The 23,090-nt window shown below is 42.0% G+C and overlaps 1 protein-coding gene across 1 annotated transcript in view; it reads left to right on the top strand.

Annotated features, from left to right (window-relative positions):
- UBR5 (ubiquitin protein ligase E3 component n-recognin 5) overlaps positions 1–12,320 on the top strand; it is an 87,743-nt gene extending 75,423 nt beyond the window's left edge. The window contains 13 exon segments of the mRNA XM_015428253.1: positions 76–174; positions 1,283–1,526; positions 2,951–3,065; positions 3,720–3,864; positions 4,764–4,894; positions 5,739–5,799; positions 6,510–6,685; positions 6,906–6,990; positions 8,855–9,010; positions 9,210–9,323; positions 10,146–10,290; positions 10,778–10,863; positions 11,822–12,320. Coding sequence (XP_015283739.1) covers positions 76–174; positions 1,283–1,526; positions 2,951–3,065; positions 3,720–3,864; positions 4,764–4,894; positions 5,739–5,799; positions 6,510–6,685; positions 6,906–6,990; positions 8,855–9,010; positions 9,210–9,323; positions 10,146–10,290; positions 10,778–10,863; positions 11,822–12,034 — 1,770 coding nt within the window. The 3' untranslated portion in view covers positions 12,035–12,320.
- Positions 12,321–23,090: the final 10,770 nt, after the last annotated feature.

Below are 23,090 nucleotides of genomic sequence, written 5' to 3' on the forward strand. Positions count from 1 at the left end.
GTTTTTTTTTAACTGAAGACTGCTTGTTTGTTTTATGGGGTGTTTCTGATACTAACACACAGCTTCTCTTTGTAGATCTTGACTGAATTAGGTGGCTTTGAAGTAAAGGAATCAAAATTCCGCAGAGAAATGGAAAAACTTCGAAACCAACAATCTAGGGACTTAACACTAGAGGTAATTTTTTGTTTTATCTTTATTTAAAGATGAACTATACTGAAACATCCCATTGCTCACATTACACTGAAGTATCAGTAATTTGGTAGTCTAGCAATCTCACTTTTGTGTACTAGGTTAGGTGACAGGTTACTAAATCATGAGAACCCTGAGCATACTCTTTTGTGCCATAGACTCTGCTAGATTGAGGGAATCTAGTTCCACACGAGTGCTAAAGCCGGTCTGCCTTTTCCAGCTCGGGTGGAGGTGGTAATACGCTGCTTTCAGTTGTCAGGCAATTGAAATTCTCTTCTTGCTGGACCTCCATTGTGTTCATGCTTTTCAAGGGCACTCTGGTTTTATAGTAGTCTGACAAATCGAAAGAGATTGGTGCATAGCTTGTACAGCTGATGGCTGAGCAAGTACCACCAAGGATCCAGTCTTAAAACCACATAGAAAGTTTACTTGGGCATACATTGAAGCAGCACAGGAAGTCAAGTGTTTGATTGCCGTTTGTCCTCAGCATGCTACTAAAAATACGCCACTAGAGTTGTTTCCATCTGTGTGCATTATGGTGAATCCTGACTCAAGTATCGAGTGTGACCCATGTGACTCTTGGTGGCTCTTATGGTCCAAATTAAATTTTGTGTAGAAGTACCTCTGGCAGATGATATCTATGATTTTTTAAGGAGGGAGGTGTGCTAGCTAGCTTTAGATGTGCTAATGTATATCTTCCTTTTAATAGTTCACCGTTTTGGCAGTTACAAACCATTCTCACATCTCTTGTTTCTTTTTGGGGAGGGGTGTAATTAAAAGTCCTTTTCTAAGCTCCAGAACATCATGAGTATCTCACAATCCATATTCTCCTCTTCCTAAATGAGGAGAGATGGCATTTTGGGGGATTATAAAAGATGTGGTATTTGCTCTAGTACAACTGGTTATTGTGGTTATGTTGGACATTACACGAATGTTCAGTTTTGCTGACACTTGGCTTCTGCTGTTCCTAGGTAGAACAGAGTGCCCATGTAGCTTCATAGTTAAGGCTGGGCTTGAGTGGGTGGGGAATAACTTCTGTTTAGCCTGATGTTTTCTGCAGGAGCTTAAAATCCTGTTCTGATGTGTCTACTAGGTTGATCGAGATAGAGATCTTCTCATTCAGCAAACAATGAGACAGCTCAACAATCACTTTGGTCGCAGATGTGCTACTACTCCAATGGCAGTCCACAGGGTGAAGGTTACATTTAAGGATGAACCAGGTGAAGGCAGTGGTGTAGCACGAAGCTTTTATACTGCTATTGCACAAGCTTTTTTGTCAAATGAGAAGCTGCCAAATCTAGATTGTATCCAAAATGCCAACAAGGGAACCCATACAAGTAAGTGTCTTAATGAATGCTTTATATAACATGAACTTTGAGCAGTTATTTTCATACCAAATGATGTGTGGTGATTTTGTTTTCAATGAGAAGGGCCAATAAAGACCCATTTCTATGTACTACGTTGAGTGTTTTTTTTAACTGAACTGTCCTGCCTGACAGGCAGCCCTGTAGAGATTGATAGACAGGTGTGCAGGAGACGAGAAAGGGTTCCTGTGTGTTTTGTAAAAAATAAATTAACCCCTGTTATGTAATTCTTCACCTAAAAAAGAAATCCTGACTTCTGCATTGCTATGCAAATAAAACAAACTTGTCCAGCCAAACATTAGTTGCAACAAACTCCATTCAAAATAATACAACTCAGCAGGGTGCCTAAAACAGTTCACTTAAAATCTAGTTTAAACAGAAATACCTTGCACTTCTGACGAGAATTTGACAAGAGAACTGGGTATTTGGAACTTTGTCTGGAAGAGAATTCTAGGAAGCTGGAATTGCTGTAGAGAGTGCAAGTTCTTTGGTTTAACCTGGCAAATAGATGGTACTGCTGAAAGTGCTAGCAACTTTAATTGGCAGGGGGGCTCAGATGGTTAGAGGGAGTCTTCTGGATACAAGAGTCCCAGGTTATGTGGGACTTTAAAGGATGATACCAGCACTTTTAATGGACCTTGGAAGCAGCTAGTGCAGCAGACTCAGAACATATTGAATGGTCTCATGTCTGCCACTGCAGGCTACAGCCAGGCATCTCCATTTTGCACTTTCTAGCTGAAACTTCCCAGTTCTCAAAGTGAAGCATTGAAGAAGGCAAGGTTAGATCTAGAAAGGAGGGAGGTATGGACAAGACTGCATATGGAGAAGGGCATTTCTGGTCTCTGTTCCCATCTTTCCCCCCAAAACATAAACCAAGGCCCAGGATCTTAACCTGATCAGACAAAGTCAGAATGAACCCACCTAACAAGGTAGATATCCAGAACAATTGCATACCCAGCAAGCATAACTTCAGTCATACTTGGTTTCAGATTTCACTTTTTTGAATCTCCTCATTTTGCTTTCAGACACTATTTTTGCATAGAGATTATTGCTCTGAGATTCTTTGTTAATGAAATGTAGATCTAGTCATAAGCATTTTGATGACAACCTAATAACCACATACGAGATCATACTTATGGCTGCACTTAATATTACATAGTACTATTAACAGTATGGATCCTTGTGAGATTCTTTATGACTGATTATAGGGGCTGACAATTTTCTGAGCCCTTACTGAACTTTTCAGTAGTTGAGGCTACAGAGATTTCCAAATAAAGCATATGTAGTCTCTAGATCAGATATATTTGAATGCAGTGTTGATGACTTCATAATATTTATATATAAATATTGTTGGGAAATGCAGGTTTACAAGAACTAAACTTTGCTGTCCCCATCAGGTCTCATGCAGAGGTTACGGAATAGAGGGGAAAGAGATCGGGAAAGGGAGCGTGAAAGAGAAATGAGGAGAAATAGTAGTGGCTTGCGAACTGGCTCTCGACGAGACAGGGATAGGTAAGTAATGTTTTTAAAAATAATTAATGTCAGAAGAATGTCTGAAATAGTGAACCACTAGTTATTATTGGTTATTTCTCTTATTAAGTAAGAGGCTGCTGATCTTTTTTCACCTGACCCCAATAGCTGCTGTTCAGATTTCTTGACAACTGTGTAATATTTGCTTTTCACAATTGCAGAAGTATAAGATCTTGTTCTATTTATTTACTTAATACATTTATATCCTGTTGTTCTAGTCAGTGATTCCCAAGATGGTTTACAGTACAAACAGTGAAAAACAATTCACTATAGGAACAGCAGGTGTAGGCATTAACAGCTCTGATCTCATTTCCATTGCCACCAGCATAGGGCTGGATCTAGTGGATCCATTTCACTTACAGTGGTGCTTTCTCTTGAGCAATAGAGCTTCTTATATCAGGAGAATGTTCTTTGCACCAGAGGAACATGCCTCAGTTATCAGAATGGATCTACCAGATCCACCTTGTATGTGTAGACCAGGGTTCACAGAGCAAGATCAGAAAGTGATAGCTAGGAAGCCAGTGATACCATTATTGTGGGATCCAGATGTGAAAGGATGTTCCTGTTATTCCGTAACATGTTGGTCAAGGAGTACATGGACCCCAGATGATTTCTGATGAAATGTTGTTTTTTAAGGGACTTTAGAAGACAACTTTCCATTGACACCAGACCGTTCCGACCTGCGTCAGAAGGGAATCCTAGTGATGACCCCGATCCTCTTCCAGCACATCGACAGGCTCTGGGTGAAAGACTTTATCCCCGTGTACAAGCAATGCAACCTGTAAGGCTAACCTCCCCACCTTTCTGCTGTAGAGTAAATTGTTTTTGTTTCTTCCTCAGAATTTATTGTAGGTGCTGTGTTAAGTCATAAATCGCTTGGTACATTTGCACAAGTTCTTGTCCTTTTGTCTACAGCTGTGTGACTAATACATAAAATATTTTTGAATTGATATACAGTAAACCTTTATTATCTGGCACTTAATTACCCAGAATGCTCAGTTAACTAGCATTGCTCAGATTGCAGGTACTTCCCCTCAGCCAGCCTACCCCTGCATCTTTGAGCACATGTGGGACGTGCCCTACTCCTGCATCTCCAGTTGGGCAGCTTGACGCCCCAGACCGTTGCTGAGCTTCTGACAGCTGGCACTGCCAGTTGACATAATACTTGGGTGCCATTTCCCCCCTCAGCTGTCAAGCTTGTTCCTCTGGGCAGGACAGAGCAAAATCTCAGTATCCAACACAGTTGATTAACCCGCAACCCCCATTCCTCAAAAGTGCTGCATAACAAAGGTTTTACTATACTGTGAGATGAAGGCTTCTGCCTCACAATCTATTGCAGGCATAGAACTCTGAGGACTCAAAAGTTGTCTATGCCAAGGGTTTCCCAGTTGATTCCATTGGGCAAGAAAGCTCCATGCATGTAAAAGGATCTATGCATGATGCTGGCTTCTTCATTTAAGTGAGTTGTGAAAACCGTGAGCACAGAATGTCTGAGTGTATGACCAGCCTGTCGATCAATGATATGGTTTCTTAAATGCTATGGACTGGAACTAATGACTTCCTTTTGTTGGAGGATGGACTCCTTCCGTTATAGGAAGGGAGCCAACCATTGTATCCAGCCCATAGTTACCAAATGCATATAGAAGCTGAAAATAAAGATATTAATTTCTTTGTGTTCAGGCATTTGCAAGCAAGATCACAGGTATGCTGTTAGAATTGTCTCCTGCTCAGCTGCTTCTCTTGCTAGCCAGTGAAGATTCCCTTCGAGGAAGAGTGGATGAGGCCATGGAGCTTATTATTGCACATGGAAGGTATATTTTACATTAGAGCAGATTCCACAGTGTCCAGGGAGGCTTAAAGAGGCACTTTGGGTTTTGAACTCCTGATGGAAGACAAGGATCAGGTCTTGTGCACATCACAGCGCTGTCACAGAACTCCTGAGTTTTAGGGGGAAGCTTGTTTTTTTAAACCTTAGTTTTCCCATGGCAGAAATATTTTTGTGAATATTCAGAGAATCTTGAACAACAGGCATGTGTTGTAAGGACGCTTGTAAACATTGCTGCTATTATAATGTGGTGGTCTGTATGTTTTTTAGGAAAAATGATAAGAAATTGCACTTCATAGAATCAAGACTTAGTACAGTTCTGGGGTACATAATGAATCGGGTTCAGGACTGTCATTAACATCCCAAAAGAAATTGTTCATATGTGGCAGGAGTTCAGTAAGATATATGAGAACTGAGAAAAGTTTAGGAGTTAACAAGAAGATGACAGTTAATGAAGTTGGATATTTGATTAAAAAATCCTGGTAGTCATGTGAAACTAAAGTCATTTGCAGATATTGGGAATCTTAAATGATAAAGCATCTGATTTTTGAACGTTGATGAGTTGAAAGGATTGTGAAGTTTTAAGCTTGAATTTTATCTTTATTTTGGACTTCCAAATTCTGTAGCTTCAGGTGTTGGATACTGTTAAACTGTAGGTAGGCTTAGTATATATTTCTCCTGTACAACTGAAATAATTGGCAAGAATTGGGAGTATTCGAGGTTGAATGAGGGTTGTTGGTTTTTTAACCGAAGTTATCCTTTTGATAATGAAATTGAAACCTCTGGCTACATGTGGCTCTCTCACAGATATTTTGCTTTTATCTTCTAAGGGAAAATGGAGCTGATAGCATCCTAGACCTTGGATTGTTGGATTCTTCAGATAAAGTACAAGTAAGACATCTATTTTAGCATTTACTCGCTTCTGCTATGGGGTAGGGGACATACAAAACTATTGGCCACTCCCTGTCTTCTTTTTAGATTCCTGGGGATTGGATTGATTGATTTTATTTCAAATATTTAAAATTTAAAATAAAATATTTTAATATAAAAATATAAAATACTTTAAAATATTATTTAAATATTTATTCCTTGCCTTATCTTGGACTAGGGTTGCCAACCCAGGCAGGGCCTGTAGATCTCCCAGAATTACACCTGATCTACAGTGATCACGCCCTTTGGAGAAATTAGGTGCTTTGGAAGGTGGACCTTATGGCATGAACTCCCTTCCCTCCTCCAGCCTTCATCCCCCCCCCCCCAAGTTTCCAGTCTCCAAATCTCCATGAATTTCCCAAGCCAGAGTTGGCAACCCCATCTCAGACTTAAGCCAGCCCTTTTTTTTTTTTTTAAGCAAAAACTGTAAGGACAGAAACATCATAAGTGAAGTGTGACCTTGAACAACTTTCGTGACCCAAGCTTAAAGTATTTTTTTAAATATCGGTGATAAACCTAAATACACAAATCGACATTTTAGAAACAGTTGTCTGCATAATCTTTCGGTGTTTCTTAATTTAATTTAGTACATAAATTTTTTGAGCTGTGAAGAGGATTTCAGCTGCTTTAATTTAACACCCTCTTTTTCACGTTTTTCTTCCCCCTAAAAGGAAAATAGAAAGCGGCATGGTTCTAGTCGCAGTGTAGTGGATATGGAATTAGATGATACAGATGATGGTGACGATAATGCTCCACTGTTCTATCAACCTGGAAAGCGTGGTTTCTATACTCCAAGGCCTGGCAAAAACACAGAAGCCAGATTAAACTGTTTCAGAAATATTGGCAGGTGAAGTATTCTCTAGCTTTTGTATATCACTGTTTTGAGTGAAATAAAAGAATGCATGTCGTCCTCTAAGATAAGACTCTCCCCCTCCCCCCCAATGATTTGTCAGAAACTAGAATATCAGGCTTACAGCAGTTCCCATTAAGTACTGGAAATAAAGATGATTTCTCATTTTCAGCATTTCTCTCTGTAAAACTTAACAAACTTCTCTGTTGCTTCTCAGAATTCTAGGGCTGTGCTTGCTACAGAATGAACTTTGTCCAATCACATTAAATCGGCATGTAATCAAGGTACTCCTTGGTAGAAAGGTAAGTATTATAGTAGCAGTTTAATTGCATTTGGCAAGGGAGTACCAACTTACAGTACATATTACAAGGAAATAGAAAGAACAAATGCGCATTTAAAAATTCACTGAGTCAAGATAATATGTACATTAATCTGGTCAAAATAATCAGGAAAACATTCTGTTCCTTGAAAATATCACAGTTGAGCAAGGCACTCTTTATTGACACAACTGGCATATTTGCCCCTTTGCACTGGCATATGCCCTGTGTTTCCCCACTGGTGCAGCCAGGAGAGCAGTGATCCCCAACATATGGCGCCTTTGGGCACAGTGGCACCCAGCAGTGGGCTAATGCCCATTTACTTCTTCCCAAAGGATATAGCCAGTCCTCTCTTTCCTTCACCTCACTGGAGAAGGAGGTGCTTCAGAGGAAGAACCCAGCAGGCATCATCTTTGTATCTGCAAGGAGTACACAGTTGAAAATAGCAATTCCCCATGAAGGTTCTTAAAATTTTTAAAGTGCCATAGACTCAACAAGATTGACGACCCCTGCAGAAGAACACTGTCTCAGTTCAAGCATATCTGGGAGCTATATGGCCTATAAGTTGCTCATTTGCTGCTGGTTCTCCTGGTCACAAAACTTCCAAGCAAAGACTCAGTTGCCTGGTCCAGTGCAGCAGTACAGAAAGATAATGGGTGCAGTAAAGGAGGTGCAAGAAGGCACAATTTGTAGATCATGCTTTGCATTTTAAAAAGTTCACAGTTGATCAGAGGAACTGTATTTGGATCCTTCTTGCATAAATAGCCAAGGGGAAAGATTGCCACATTTCATTAAGACACAAAGTGGAATAGTGAAATGCAGAAAATGTTTTGACTTTTTGAAAGCTGTAGAAAGTCATTGTCCGTATTCGTAGATTACAGCAAACCTCTGTATGTGACCAGCACGGACACAGCTTGTTTGTCATGCCTGTGCACACCTTCCTCTTCCTCCCGTCTCTCTAAAGTTGATTTTTGGGGAGGAAACAAACTCTAGTTTGCCCAGGTGTATGTAGTCAAATGCCTCTGCAAACTGGAGTTTATTTGAAGATTTCCTAAGTCAGGAATGTTCAACTCTGGTTGCAAGTGAAGGAATAAGGAAATTTATAGCCCTGGAACATATCTGTATGAATCATAAACTGGAGTTTGTAATATCTGGAAAGCAGTCATTTCTTAATTATATAAATTGTCTTCAGAATGTGACCATTTAAATAAAACTAAAATCTTTAATGACTCCAGGTGAAGGTTTTGTAAAATTATTCATTTGTTGGTATATCCTGAATCATACTTGCAAAACTCCATAGTGGTTCAACTCTGACCTCAAGCTAAACCACGGTGCCTGCTAACTGTAGTTTATAGTATAAACCATGATTTAAGTTTCTAAATGTACAACAGGCAAAACGTGGTTTAGAGCTGTCTGCTTTTGTCTTCTGTCTCTTAGCACTCAGTTTCATAAGTTCGCTGCAGTGGTGCAGTGACTTCTGGGGCAAATCACTGACACTCTGTGGTTTAAGTCAAGCGACATGCAAACCTATTTCAAATCACTGTCTCTGATTCTACTTTTGCTGATTGATCAAACTGTGGTTTATCAGCTCAGACATTATGCCAAACTGTAGTTAAACTACTTTAGCCATAGTTTGGTGTGATGTCTGAAATGAGCCATTTTAATCAAAGGAATGGGAAGTCTTGGATCTACCTAAGATCTAACAGGTCTCCTGGTGTTGTGGACACAGTGCTTGGAAGTTAATAGCAGGCTTCTTAGCAGTGTAGCAGTCCTGTAAGCACACAACTAATTTTTTTAGTTCCTGGATAAGCCCTAACCCTACTATTGAGGCCATGCGTTTTATTTTCAGGTTAACTGGCATGATTTTGCTTTTTTTGACCCTGTGATGTATGAGAGCTTGCGGCAACTTATCCTCGCTTCCCAAAGTACAGATGCTGATGCTGTTTTTGCAGCAATGGACTTGGCATTTGCAATAGATCTGTGCAAAGAGGAAGGTGGAGGACAGGTAAGTACTGCTTGAACAATTCATAACCATCTATACTTTTTGCCCTTTCCTGGTTAAAAATAAACTTTAAACAGCAAATTGGTAACGCAAGAGTGGACAAATTTTAAATTTGGATGTACTCTGCCATAGAAAAATGAATATCCTAATCTTTTTTTTAACCCCCCTCCCACTAACTACAGTTTTGTAATATTTTCCCCAGGTTGAACTTATCTCTAATGGTGTAAATATACCAGTCACTCCACAAAATGTTTATGAATATGTCCGAAAATATGCAGAACACAGAATGTTAGTAGTTGCAGAACAGCCTCTACATGTAAGTGATGTGGATTTTTTTCACCATAAATGTATTGGTTTCTGTTTATTGTTGCATAATCTGTGTAGAATGTTAAATTTAGATATATTACTATCAACAGTTTCTGTATAAGTCCTCTGTGGGCTGAGAATCGATTTTCCCCCCAGTCATTTTAGCCCTTCAGGGAAAAGGAAGGAAGTGACAAAATTCACATTAATATTGTAAGATGAAAAAAATCTCGTAACTTTTCATGGCTTTTGTACCATTATTGGGTTTCTGTTCCAAACTGTAGTTAATAACACATTACTGGATACTGAAGAGATTCCTTAGTTGATCTGTATTTCCTGTGCGAGCGTGATTCATGGCATCATTGGGGGGGGGGTGTTGTACAGATGAAGTTGGGACCTCTTTTAAAAAGGAAGGATAACATATGTGTCATTTATGTGTTTAACTCAGACACAAAAAACTGTGATAAAACTGTACAGGCACTTCCGGATCTTGCTAGGAGATCTCTCCACTAGCAGTACATACAGGGAGAATAACAACATGCAACAACCAGAAAGACTCAGTGGCCCGTCTAATCAGTCCTATGGTAATAGTGCCCCAACATAACTGATAACAGAAGAAGAAGCCATCAAGCATTCAGGCTAGCATGTTCTCTCTCACTGCCCAGAACAGATCACCTGTTGCTGAAGCAAGAAGTGATGCTTTGTAAGGTGGGATAGGCAAAGTTTTAGGGATAACACTACTGTAGTCGGGTGGGGTGCTAAAGGTACCATTGGACATCTTATTGCCAGGAAGCCTATAGTTCTTGTTGATGTGGAATTCTCATATCTTTTTCAGGCAATGAGGAAAGGCTTGCTGGATGTGCTTCCAAAGAATTCGTTAGAAGACTTGACAGCAGAAGATTTCAGGCTCCTAGTAAATGGCTGTGGTGAAGTAAATGTGCAAATGCTAATCAGTTTCACTTCTTTCAACGATGAGTCAGGTATGAAATCCTTTGTTTAATCTCAGAGTTACAGGACAGTAGTATCGCTGTTGCATGCTTACCAGTTAGTGTGTACCAGTTGGACAAGCGTCCTAATATTGTATGCCAATAAAAGGTATTTGAATTGAATTGAATTGACAAGCGTCATCTTACCATAAGCTTCCATAATACCTGACTACTGGGATGCCTTCCCACCAAACTGTAAAAATGAGTTCGGAGGGCATGGCACCTGCTTACATCTAGACACGAGTGTTCTCTCAGAAGATGTTTCCTCCACAAGTGAAACCTGCCTGCCTGTTTTTAATTGAAACCATATTTGGCTTTACTATGTATTGGCTAAAATTAGTCCAGGGCCCTTATGTGCTTGGCTTTCTCTCTGCAGTTTTCATTTGAATCGTAGCATACCGTTAAGTGTAGTCTTCTGTGTGAATGTCTATTTCCATGACATAAATAGCTGTGAATTGTCTGCTGTTTTATTCTGGAATAGGAGAAAATGCTGAGAAGCTTTTGCAGTTCAAGCGTTGGTTTTGGTCCATAGTTGAGAAGATGAGTATGACGGAGAGGCAAGATCTCGTAAGTAGTTTTCTCTTGGCCAGATTTGTAAGGTTAATTTGTTACCTGTTGACTCAGCGTGCTCAGTTCTTCCACTTGGAAAAAAAGATGTACTAACCTCAGTTTGGCCTGAATCTAGAGAGAATTCCACACAATGAAGGAATCTTTAGGTTTGTATTTCTTGAGCAAGAACTCCTTCTGCTGCATTGCAGCCTTCTCTTTAAAAGTGAGTTAAGTTGGTGATATAACTGGGGGTGGGCGAGGCTGTCAGTCAAAGGACGGATAATTCACTGGGTCTCCCCACACCCTGGACATGCCCATAGAGATTTTAAATCTCAAAAGACTAGGACCAAAAAAAGGTGTGACAGAAAACCAGGTCAGTTTTCAAATAGCAGTTGAGAAGTAATGAAGCAGCAGTTTCCCAGAGTGCTTCATATCAGTTATTTGGAAATTATAGATTTCTGCTGCTGGTTATTTAACCCATTCAAGCACTTAGCTTTCCTGATTTGGCAAAGGTTAAGACAGGAATCACAGGCTCTAAGCAACTGAGATGTTTGAAGTAATGGCTCTCTGCTGTAACATTATTTCAAGTTGTAAGGCTTTGGGCACAAGGGAATTAAAGGTAAAGGTTTCCCTTGCTTGAAAGCCAGTCAAATCTGACTCCAGGGGGCGGTGCTCATCTCCATTTCCAAGCCAAAGAGCCAGCATGACTAAACGCCGAGGCGCACGGAACGCTGTTACTTGCCCACTGAAGCGGTACTTGAAATTTCTTGCTTCCAACCTGCTAGGTTGGCAGGAGCTGGGGCCAAAGACAGGCGCTCACTCTGTCACGTGGCACTAGGGTCTTGAACTGCTGAACTACAGACCTTCTGGTCTGCAGCTCAGCGTCTTAACCTCTGAGCCACCGTGGCTCAGGTTTACAAAACTGGTGTGTGTTTCCTGAGGTCGCTACTAATTTTATTTTTTATCTGCCCCTTAGGTTTATTTCTGGACATCGAGCCCATCTTTGCCTGCCAGTGAGGAAGGATTTCAGCCCATGCCTTCCATCACAATAAGGCCGCCAGATGACCAACACCTTCCTACAGCAAACACTTGTATTTCTCGCCTTTATGTCCCACTCTATTCTTCTAAGCAGATTCTCAAACAGAAATTGCTACTCGCCATTAAGACCAAAAATTTTGGTTTTGTGTAGAGTATTTAAAAAAGTGTGTATTGCTGTGTAATATTAACTAGCTAGTTTTTTGTAGATTTTTCCATTTGTCTATAAAAGTTTATGAAAGTTAATGCTGTCATGCTCCCCCTGCTGGTACTTCAGTGATTAAATGCAACATTCCTGTACTAAGTTTGTAACCCACGGGCGGAAGGAGCTCTAGCGATGTTAGACTGTACCCATTTGCTAGTTGGCAACTTCTTGGCCAGACTCCAGCCAAAGATGACAGCAGAACAATATAAATTACACTGTGATTTAGCTTTTTTTTTTTTTTTTTTTTTTTTTTGCTGAGGGGGAGAGATATGTAAAATGTTCTTTAAAAATTCACTGCTTGCCTTTGTGGAAGGTGTTTCAGCAAAGGCTCTTGTATAGAGGGAGTAGGGAATTTCAAAATAAAAAATGAAGTATGTTCTGTGTTTTATTTTAACTTTTTTAAAAAAGGTGTTTAATTTTGTGGTTGTGCATCATGTATATTGAACTTGTAAAAAGTTCTTGCCAGTTCAGAGCTGAGTTGAAAATCATTCACGTTTGCTTTCAAAAACCACTGCCATTGCAATTTTATCTAGTTGCATTGGACTCTGGCACATTAGATACCACCACTAATGATTTTGCATGTAATCTGTATACCTTAGTGAGGGTCTTTTTTGTATATAACAAGGAAGCCAATGCACAGTATTTAATCGTTCACAATCAACACTTTTGTATCCCTCTTTCCTTGAGCAGTCAGTCAGGAAGTTGTTCCATTTCCAACTCAAACCTGGAAACTTGTTCTGCTGTGTCTCAGGCTGTTGAAGTTCTCAGCCTAGGCACTACCTGGTAACTGTAAAATGTTTATAAGATCATGATTATTTGAAGGTACATTTTGGAGAAATTTAATGTTCGTGAGCGGCTTAACTACTTTTGTATCTAGCCTTTTTTAAGTATCTTGTTACAGTTTTTAATAAATTACAGACAAAGTACAAAGTCATACTGAAGAAACAATAGTTTTTATTTATGTAGCCTGTATATTTTTAGTTATCACAGCACACCACTTGTCCACTAAACCACTCTTAAGTTCCATAAGTGGATAAAATTCATCCTGATCTACAATCAAAACAAATGGTTCAGCCCACATTTTACAGTTAGCAGAAAATAATTGCCTGGGCCTTGCAAATTCTTTCTTGTGAGCTGAATGTGTGGATGGCAGGCAATGTAGTTTGTTCAGCTAGCACAAAAAAGTTGCCAAATGCACTGCAATGTGTGTGCAGAATTCTCACTTTTGTATTAAAAGGTTTCCTTTTTTAAGAGCCCTGTTGTATTTCAGTATATTAGGATTCAGTTTTGTCAAGTACTAAAATATTCTATGAAAGGGGGAGGCACTTTGAAATCGCTTGTACACTGTCTCATGGATAGATGCTAGACTGGAACTCCTAAATGATGATTAGTTGTAATTGCCCAATTTAATTTGTGTTCTTGGCATGGGGAAAGTGCGCATTACTGAAAACTCACCCAAATTTCTGCCAAAATGGACCAGTTGTTCTCCCCCACTTAAGCATTTAATCGGCATCAGTCTTAGCTTAAAAATAATGGCTTGGGATTTATTTATTTTTTGTAGAATGTCTAACTGTAGTAGATCTTGCAGCTCTCTAGAGCACAACTTTCGCCTCCATGTAGTAGACCCTGAAGACTGTTCCCCACCTCTTAAAACAAGACTGTGCCCAGCTTAGTTTTGAACAAACACAAAAATAACCTGCAGGTGCTTAAAAAAAAAAAAAGAAGTAGGGTTTTCTTCTGCATGTACTGATGAAACCGTTAGCTTCCCCAAGAACAGCCCTTCCAGGCATAACAACAGAGGCTGCAATCGTTTTTTTAGTGGATGTAGAATTCTGGATTCTGCTCCTGAGTCTGCCATCAGTTTATGGCAAGTTACTTAATGTCTCTGAGCCTCTTGCATTCTGTAAAATAATAAGTTACCTACCTCACAGAGATGTTGAGGCTTAGTAAAGTTATTCTCCTCCCGTGCCCTCTTACAAAAAGGCTGTGTATATTGTAAAGAACTGTTATATATAATCTGTGTATATATAGCATATCCATATGTTATATGTATAATTCTGTATATAACATAGCTGTTTTACAACAATCACAGCTGGGTAAACAACACAGTAAGCAAGCCCTTTACAGTAGCTTAACAATTACATATATACACACTTAAATGACATTTTGCTGACACTCTAACCAAAGGGGAAAGTTAGAATGATTTATGCTGTAGTCATTGACTCGAGATGTATATGTAGCTATATAAATAGCTTTTCTCTGTATATTTGAACAGTATCAAGCTTTTAATAAGAAATGTTTATTAAAATTGTACACCGCATTGACTGACTTAAGTTAGTTTCTTTTAACGTGCTAGAGAAAAGAGAGGTTTGTAGGAAAGCTTTAGTTGTGTTTTGATTTTCACCCAATGCTTGGGAAAAGTACAGAAGTGGTTTCTGTAAATGTTTCCATTTGCTGATTCACAGGGTTTGTTTTACAACTGACATTGAGGCTCTTTTTTGGTTTTGCTTCCAAAGTGATTTGGGTTTCTTTTTAGTCTACCTTTCAGATGTTAGTGAGCTTTATGGCTTGCACGAGGATTTAATACTTGCATGAAAATACTTGACTCTTAGAACAACAGGTCTTTGATCTCACTAGCTAGATAATGGGGTCTGGGTCTGGGTGGAAAATAGGCAGCCCTCCGTGGTGAGGTCTGTACAAATGATAGTTGTAAGAGATGGTCAAACACCACTTCATCATCAGTCTTCTTGCGGTCCCACATGGGGACTGTGCATGAGCAGGCCTGCCATCGGATTGGTCTTTACATGTAGAAACCGCCAGGGGATGCTGAAGCCAGAAGCTTGTTCTTGCCCACGGACCATGTGCTCCTGTGCACCAGTGCCCACCTACCTTCAGTTCCTCTCTTGCTGCTGAAAGAGAAGGTTGTGGTTTTGGAGTCTTCAGCTACAGCGGAGAGGATTTTTTTTGTCCAGAGTTGTTGAAGCTACATCGGCTTCTGAGTCCCTTCCATGGCTCAGAAGGCCCTTTTCAAGAAGTGCTCTCAATGTGGAGTGAAGATGACCCAAACTGAAGAACACAGCCTTTGTCTGTTCTGTTTGGGTGAAGGGCATAGTGTCTCCACATGTAAGGCCTGCCAACGCTTCACTCGTAAAGCTCAGGGGGATAGGGCATCGAAACTTAAGGCAGCGCTATAGGAGAAAGCCCTTAAAGTCTTAAAGCCCTCATCCAAGTTGACCCTGGAGAAAGCTCCCAGTTCTGTGTCTTCAGAATTGACACGTTCAGCTCCGCTCTTGGATCCGTGTCCCAGTGGTTCCGATCTTGGCTGCACTCTCCTTGGGCTCACTGCGTCGCTTCTGAGCCTGGGGAAGAGAGTAAATTGATTCCCCAGAAAAATGCTTCCATCTTCGCTCCTGAGCCAATGCCAGCCTTGCAAGAGAATCCCAGAACCCCATCTCTGGGTCTAAGATCTCCACTGGTTTCTATCTCCAATGGGGATAGGGATACTGGCTTGCCACATGGCCAAGTTCTGTGCAAGTCTGGTCTGGAACAAATGGCCACAGTTCTGTGGTCTCAGCCCCAACCACTTATGTGATGGTCGTCGCATCCCTACACAATGTCTGCAGGATATTTGGAGAAATGGGGCGACAACTTCGGAAGCCCCGGGGATGCATGTTTATATCATTACCCAAATCAAGTGTCTTTGTGTCCGCCTTCAGTGACCATGTTGCGCAGACTGCTTTCTCCCATTCCTGCAGTGTGAGGAGAAGAACCAACAATCAAATCTGACGGATTCGACACAACATCGGATCCAAGCCCAGATGAGAGGGTAGGAAACCATATTCGGCGTCTCCCACAGAGAATCTCCAAATGTTTGCAGAACAGATGATTCATATGGCCCAGTCTCTCAAGACAGAACTCATTATCTCAGAGCATAAACCCAAAGATAAGATTATGAGTTGCCTCTATTCAGAGTTTCTTAGGATTATTGCTTTCCCAGTGTTGGGTAGCCTTGAGGACCTCACGCAGGAACTGTGGCAAAAACCTGCATCTCTCCAGCCTACCTCCAGAAGGGTAGAACATTTTTATAAAATTAATAAGGAGCCATTAAATTATTTGACAACTCATCCTCCAGTGTCATCCTTGGTTACGGAGGAGATGCAGCCAAAGGGCCATCAGGCCTACCACTCTGCTCCCACAGGTAGGAAAAGTGAGAAAACTGGATGTCCTGGGTCAAAAATTATATTCAAAGTTGCCAACCATGAAACTGCATTGGCAGCGAGCCCTGTTTTTCGCATTCCCTCCATTCCCATTCCTTATCGGTAATAGAGAAGGCCAGGAGGGAGAGATCGAACATGATCCTGGTAGCACCCTTTTGGCCTTGTCAGATATGGCTTCCGATCCTTATAGAGGTCTCCCAGGGCCAGTTCCTTCCCCTACCACACCAACCAGATTTAATCGGCATCAGTCAGGTGCTTCATCACAATCTGAACCTCCTCCACCGATGGCCTGGAGGCTTCAGACAGAGACCTAATATTTTCTAAGGGGGTTAACAGTGTTCTCCTACAGTCATGGAAGCCTAACACTAGAAAATCCTTTCAGTTGGGTAATGTGTCTGAGGAAGTGTGCGTGCACACGAAAGCTCACACCCTGAATACAACTTTGTTCGTCTTGAAGGTGCCAGTGGACTCTAACTTTGTTCTACTAGGAAATCCTGCATGTATGAGTGGAAGTGATTTTCCATCTGGTGTAGTGAGAAGGATGTGTTGCCAGGTGGTGCCTCTTTGCAGGTCGCATTTGATTATTTATCACGCTTGAAAGCTAAGGGCTTAGCCCTTTCTTCTTTGAAGGTTCACCTGGCTGCCATCTCTTGCTATCACGAAAGAATTGAAGAAGGATCAGTTTTCTCCCATCATTTGTCTAAGAGGTTTCTTAAGGGGTTCGGTAATCTCTTAGTGCCCCAATGGTCTCTTATCTGTTGTGTTAGCACAGTTAATGCTCAAGCCTTTTGAACCCCTTGCTACCTGTTCTTTGGCAGAACTTTCTACAAAAGTGTGTTTCTTAGTAGCTGTTACCTCAGCCAGAAGGGTGAGTGATCTAGCAGCTCTTCAGAGAGATTCCCCATTTTAGAAGCCCTGTTCTGAAAGAGTAATCCTTCGCCCTAGTCTTAGGTTTCTTCCTAAGGTAGTTTCTAGGTTCCATTTATCCCAAGATAATGTTTTGCTTGTATTTTTTCCTGCACCTAGCCCTGAGAATGAGCGCTCATTACATTCTTCAGATGTTAGGAGGGCGTTTTTATTTTACCTCAAGAGAACCCTGGAGTTTCACAGGGATGTTTGTTTTAGTGGCCCTAAGAGAGGTAGGAGAGTGCCATCTTAGACCCTGTCCCGATGGATTTTCAGACCATTAAGGAGTGTTATGATAGGGCCAGATTGCCATGATCGTTGAACATTCATGCCCATTCCACTAGGACAATGGCTTCTTCCACAGCTTTCCTGGATGGAGTGCTTTTGAGGGAGATCTGCAGAGCTGCTACCTGGTCGTCGGCAGACACATTTGTATGTCACTATGCTTTGGAGCTGGAGGCGAGATGTGAGGCTCAAGTGGACAAGGTAGTTCTTCATTCACTTTTCAAGTGAGGAGAGCATGCCCTACCGCCTGGTGAGTCGCTTGCTAGAATCCCCCTGTGGGACTGCACAGAAGATTGATGATGAAAACGAAGTTGCACTTAGCTGTAACTATTCACTGAGTATCTTCTGTGCAGGCACACATACTCTCCCTCCTGCCCCACTGCATGCTCTGGCTTCAGCAGTGCTAGAGGTACTGAGGGTAGGGAGCTTGTGGTCCCTGGACAGGAACAAGCTTCTGGCTCTGGTGCGCAGCACCCCCTGGAGGCTTCTAGTTGTAAAGACTTATCCAATGGCAGGCCTGCTCATGCATGGTCCCCATGTGTGCCTGCACAGAAGATACTTGATGAACAATAGTTACAGGTAAGTGCAACTTTGTTTTTCCATTTGCCTGAGTTACTGCACACTTGGGTTTTTTTCATTTCTCTTTGCTGTTTCCCCCCTCGATTTAAACTGAGTGCACAAGCAGTTATTAAACTAGGCTTCAGTCATTTGGGCAGATACCATGATCAGTGCTCCCTCTAAGCTGTGGAGTCTTGTGAGCAAAAATTCTACTTTGTGAGCAACCGGCGTTAAAGTTGTGAGCAAGCGATTTGGCTGCTGCATAAATTAGTTTGCTCTGCAGCCATCCTTCCTGAGCTGAGGAAAAAAAGTGTGAACCAGAGGCTAAAAAACTGTGAGCTAGCTCACACTAACTAAGCTTAGAGGGAACACTGACTATCTTAACAATTTCTAGTTTAAATCAAGTAGGAATTTGCAAAACCTAAGTCAAGGTGTGTATATGTGATTGAAGGACATGTTTCATTCTTACTTGCTATATTTAAAACTGAGGATGGGAATTAAATGCAGAGGTCATTTCGGGGGGGAACTGCATTCCCCCAGGTGAGGTGCAGGGGGGCGGGGCACATGATGAAGCCCCGCCCCCTGCTTCCAGCCGCCCTGCTTCCAGCCCTCATTCAGCCAGGAGGAGGCAGGAGAAGAGGGAGGGTAAGTTGCTTCCTCCCCGCCTCTCCCCACCCCTGCCTGCCTGGGGCCAGGGAGGGCCTTGGTGGGGCTTCCTCGCACTCCCGCTGGCCTTGCAGGTCCACCGCCGGGCCCCTGATGTCAGGGGGTGTGGCATATGCTAATGAGTTATGCTAATGAGTTCCCCTAGCTCTTTTTCTACGAAATGACCCCTGATTAAATGTGTACTTTTCCTTTACTTATCATTTCATTCTGCCTGCTGTGGGCTCTGTCATGACTGAGGCCTTTCTACTTGAACTAGGAAAGATGTGGAAAGAAACTGCAGCAACCTTACAGTGCTTGCTATTGCTGTCCTGAAGGGAGGAATATGAAATATATTTACTTCTCTCGTAGTAGTCAGTAGTTTAATTCACCATAAATACAAAAGGAATCAGGAAGTTCTGGGAAGACTAACTTAAAAAAAAAAGTGCTGTTCCTCCAGTTTTGGCAAGAAGTGCCTTCCAATGCACTCGGTCCATGAAGCAAGGCCAAGATTCTTAGGTTCCAAAGTAGACATAGGTGGGAGATATAAAGAGGCTTACTGCTCCTTCATTATCTCACTACTTAGAACTCGTGCTGTGCTCTGTACTTCATTAATTGTGGGGAGAGCAGCATTTTGTGGGCCTCCTGACGCCTTCTCTTTTGCTATAGGTCCTTTATGGGGAATCACACTGTGCTATCTGAGCCCCTCCATTTTACCTGAGAATTCCCACTCTCTCAGAGTTTGCCACCTTCTTGAATACTGGCATTTTGCAGGGAGAAACATTGACTCAGATCAGGATCAGGGAAAGTAGTCACTGGCTGTGCCTTGGGTAACAAACAATGCTTGCTGGGTGGGGGGTGTCTGAGCCTCTCAGGTGTGCTGGCTGATCCTATGCAAATTCTGGGATTTTCAGCTGAAGGCTATCACGTTCTGTTTGAGGAAAACACTGAAATTGCCATACATTCTTTGTGGTCCTTATACTTTTTTACCTACTGGGATTATTTTTAAATATATTTTCCACAAATGCAGCAGTGGTTAGAGAGCCAGTGTCGGTGAAGTGGTTGGAATGCTGGGTTAGGTTCTATGAGAACCAGATTCGAATCCCCACTCTGCCATGGAAGCTTGCTGGGTGACTGAGCCAGTCACACACTCTCAGCCTAACCTACCTCACAGGGTTGTTGTGAGGATAAAAATGGAGGGGAGGAGAACAATGGAAGGTGCTTTGGGTTCCCATTGGATAGAAAGGCAGAGTATAAATTAAGCAAATTATATCTAACTATCTGAAATCAGCTTTCCCAGCAAACAGGAAGGACCTGAAAAGGCTCAGTACAGCAGCATAACTGACTCAATGAAACAGACAGTATCAAGTTGCAAATTCAGAACTATGCAAGATGATGGTTAATGAACATAAGCGTCTTGTTAAGATTGATCTATGAAGGTGCTAAAGTGTTACCCTTCATCTTGCCTGACTGAAATAAATGGGGCATTGAAGTGTTTTAAGGGACTGTGGCTTCTTTACTGTGGATGATTTTCATTGGATGACTGGGTTTGGTAAGTTGCCTATTGTGTTGCACAATATTTCCAGCACATCTTCGTTGCAGAAAAGCTCCAAGAAAATACACCGTGGAAGTCATGGAAAGATCAGTGAATAATGAAGCATTTGTCTCTTGCGAGTGAGATTAGTGATCTGAATGTCACTGAGTGGGTTCTTTTTATATTTGTTTCTAAGAAGTTTGGATAAACTATTTTTGTAGCTTGCCAGACTTTGGAATGAAACAGAGGTTGTATACAGGCAGTTCTCATAAGCAGAAAATGCCAGGCTCATTTTGGGAGGGGTATAATACCTAAGTAAATACACCTGGTTTTAAAAGCTTTGATAACAGAGGATAAAATGTGAGAGAGGTTTCCTTGTGTGAAATGTAGAGTTTAGTTTTGGATTCAAGAGAGGATTTTGCAGTGATTATCGGTCTAGCTTAGAGCATTGCAAGCTGCTTGTAACAAAGGGCAAATTCCCTTTGTGTTTTGTTTTCAGTTAATATTTAGTAGGCCCTGGGACCACTTCATATTCTCTCCCATATATTCCCCTCATAGTCTAAGATCTTCAGGAGAGGCCCTGTTGGGGGGTCAGGAAGCAATTTTTCTCCAGGCCAGTTTGGCTGGAGATCCTGGAGGTTTTGTCATCCTTTGGGCGTGGAACAGCAGTCACTGGGGGGGGGGGGGTGTATTTGTAAATTTCCTGCATTGTGCAGGGGGTTTGACTAAATGACCCTGTAGGTCCCTTCCAACTGTATGATTCTGTGTGTTCTCCCATTATCTGAAACTCAATACTGGCTAAGAACCTCTTTCTCCCCCGTTTTTTCAGTGACTGAACCTGACACCATCCAAACACTGTACCTTTCAAAGGTACAACATCAAAGAGCCCATATGATCATGGCAGTAGCAATGCTCTGCCTTTTTGCCTTTTAACTAGCATCTAGATTAATGAAGAGTACAGAACTCCAAACCATGCTGTATGGAAGTGTTATTGCTTTGTTTGTCTTTAGTTTTAGGAAACGTATATCCTTTCATAGCAAGCTTTGGCTGGGTAGCCAACACCAATGTTCCCTCTAAGTTGTGGAGTCTTGTGAGCAAAAATTCTACTTTGGGAGCTACTGGCATTGAAGTTGTGAGCGAGCAGTTTGGCTACCGCATCAATTAGTTTGCTCTGGAGCCCATCCTTCCTGAGCTAAGACAAAAATGTATGAGCTGGAGTCTAAAAAACTGTGAGCTAGCTCACAATAACTCAGCTTAGAGGGAGCACTGGCCAACACTAGTTTCAGATACTGCATCAATAGTCTTACAGATTTATTTTTTTGCAGTGTGTAGTTTGTGTTTTCCCTTTCTTGCTGATTTTATTCATCTGCTTTTAGAATTATGTTTACATGCTTTTTACATCATGGCAGTCCAGGTAATGTAGGTAAGGCCCCCAGGAGGCACTGAGCAGACTGAGACCTTCAAGCAAATTTGCTGTATCATGTATCACGCTAGCCATGTCCTGGGCCTATTAACGGTTTTAGAAGTCCAAAAAGAAAAGGAAGGAATTAGTCAAGGTTTAATAGTAGCCTGAAGATTGATGTATCTTGAAGAAGCTTTATGGCTCCATGTATTGTCCAGTAATGTTGCAAGAATAAATGCTTCCTAAAGACTCAAGAGTTCAACTCTGTTGGGCACCAGAAAGAAAAGGAATCCTGTTGTCAAAACTGTTTAAAATTCTGAGGGCTCTTCCCTCAATCACTATTTGCATCTCTTCAGGTCAAACAACACTTTCTGAACCCAAAAAGCTTTGATGCTGGAAGTGTCAAAGAGGTGTGTGAAGTGGCAAGATTAAATTTGTCTGGCTTGGCTGGGGAGGTAGCCAGCCTGTATGACCCAACCTCAAATTACAAACTTGTTGAGGATACCTAATATTTTTTCAGAGATGTCTGCAACTTAAACAGATGAATAAGAAAAGATGTAAAAACAAAAAACCTGTCAGAGTTATGCAAGGCAGGCCCCTAGCTCTTTATAACAGCAAGAGAAGGCTCTCCTCATTTCAAAATGACTCAGGGGAAGCACCACCAGGGGAATGCGATGTTTTAAGGTCAAACGGGAGGGGCCAGGGGCCCTTGAGTCCTGGCACCAGTTAGGCCCCGTCGTCCCCCTCACGCTGAGCAGCCATTCTGACAAAGAGCCCCGAGGAAACCTCGCTTCTGCTGTGAGTGACAACTTGGTTCGGCCGAATTAAAAAGGCCTTACACTGCCTCAAGTGTAAGGCTCAAGTGGTTAAGACGCTGAACTGCAGGCTGTGGAAGGTCGGTAGTTCAGCAGTTCGAGAACCAGGTGCCGCATGACGGAGTGAGCTCCCATCTCTCGTTCCAGCTCCTGCCAACCTAGCAGTTCGAAAGCAAGAAATTGCAAGTAGATAAATAGGTACCACTTCAGTGGGAAGGTAACAGCGTTCCGTGCGCCTTGGTGTTTAGTCATGTCGGCCACATGACCACGGAAACGACTTCGGACAGCGCTGGCTCTTCGGCTTTGAAACGGAGATGAGCACCGCAACCCTAGAGTCGGATTCGACTGGCTTTCGAGCAGGGGAACCTTTACCTTTACACTGCAGCAGTGAAGTCAAATACGAGTCCAGTGGCACCTTAAAGACGAACATGTATTCCCTTATAAGCTTTCACGATTACGCTAACGGCAATCCAAGGCCTAGAAGAGGCTCCGGTTTGAATGGCGCAGGGCCGCTCTAAGTTCTCCCTTCAAGGACGCTCCGGCGCGGCGTGTTTTGCAAATCAGCAGCAGCAGGAGCAGCTGGCCCGCCTCCTCGACCCCCAGAGCCGACGCCTGGTCGGAAGCCGCGGCGCTTGTAGTTCCTGGG

Source organism: Gekko japonicus, unplaced genomic scaffold (assembly GCF_001447785.1).
Source record: "Gekko japonicus isolate JY-2015 unplaced genomic scaffold, Gekko_japonicus_V1.1 scaffold555, whole genome shotgun sequence".
NCBI lineage: Eukaryota > Metazoa > Chordata > Lepidosauria > Squamata > Gekkonidae > Gekko > Gekko japonicus.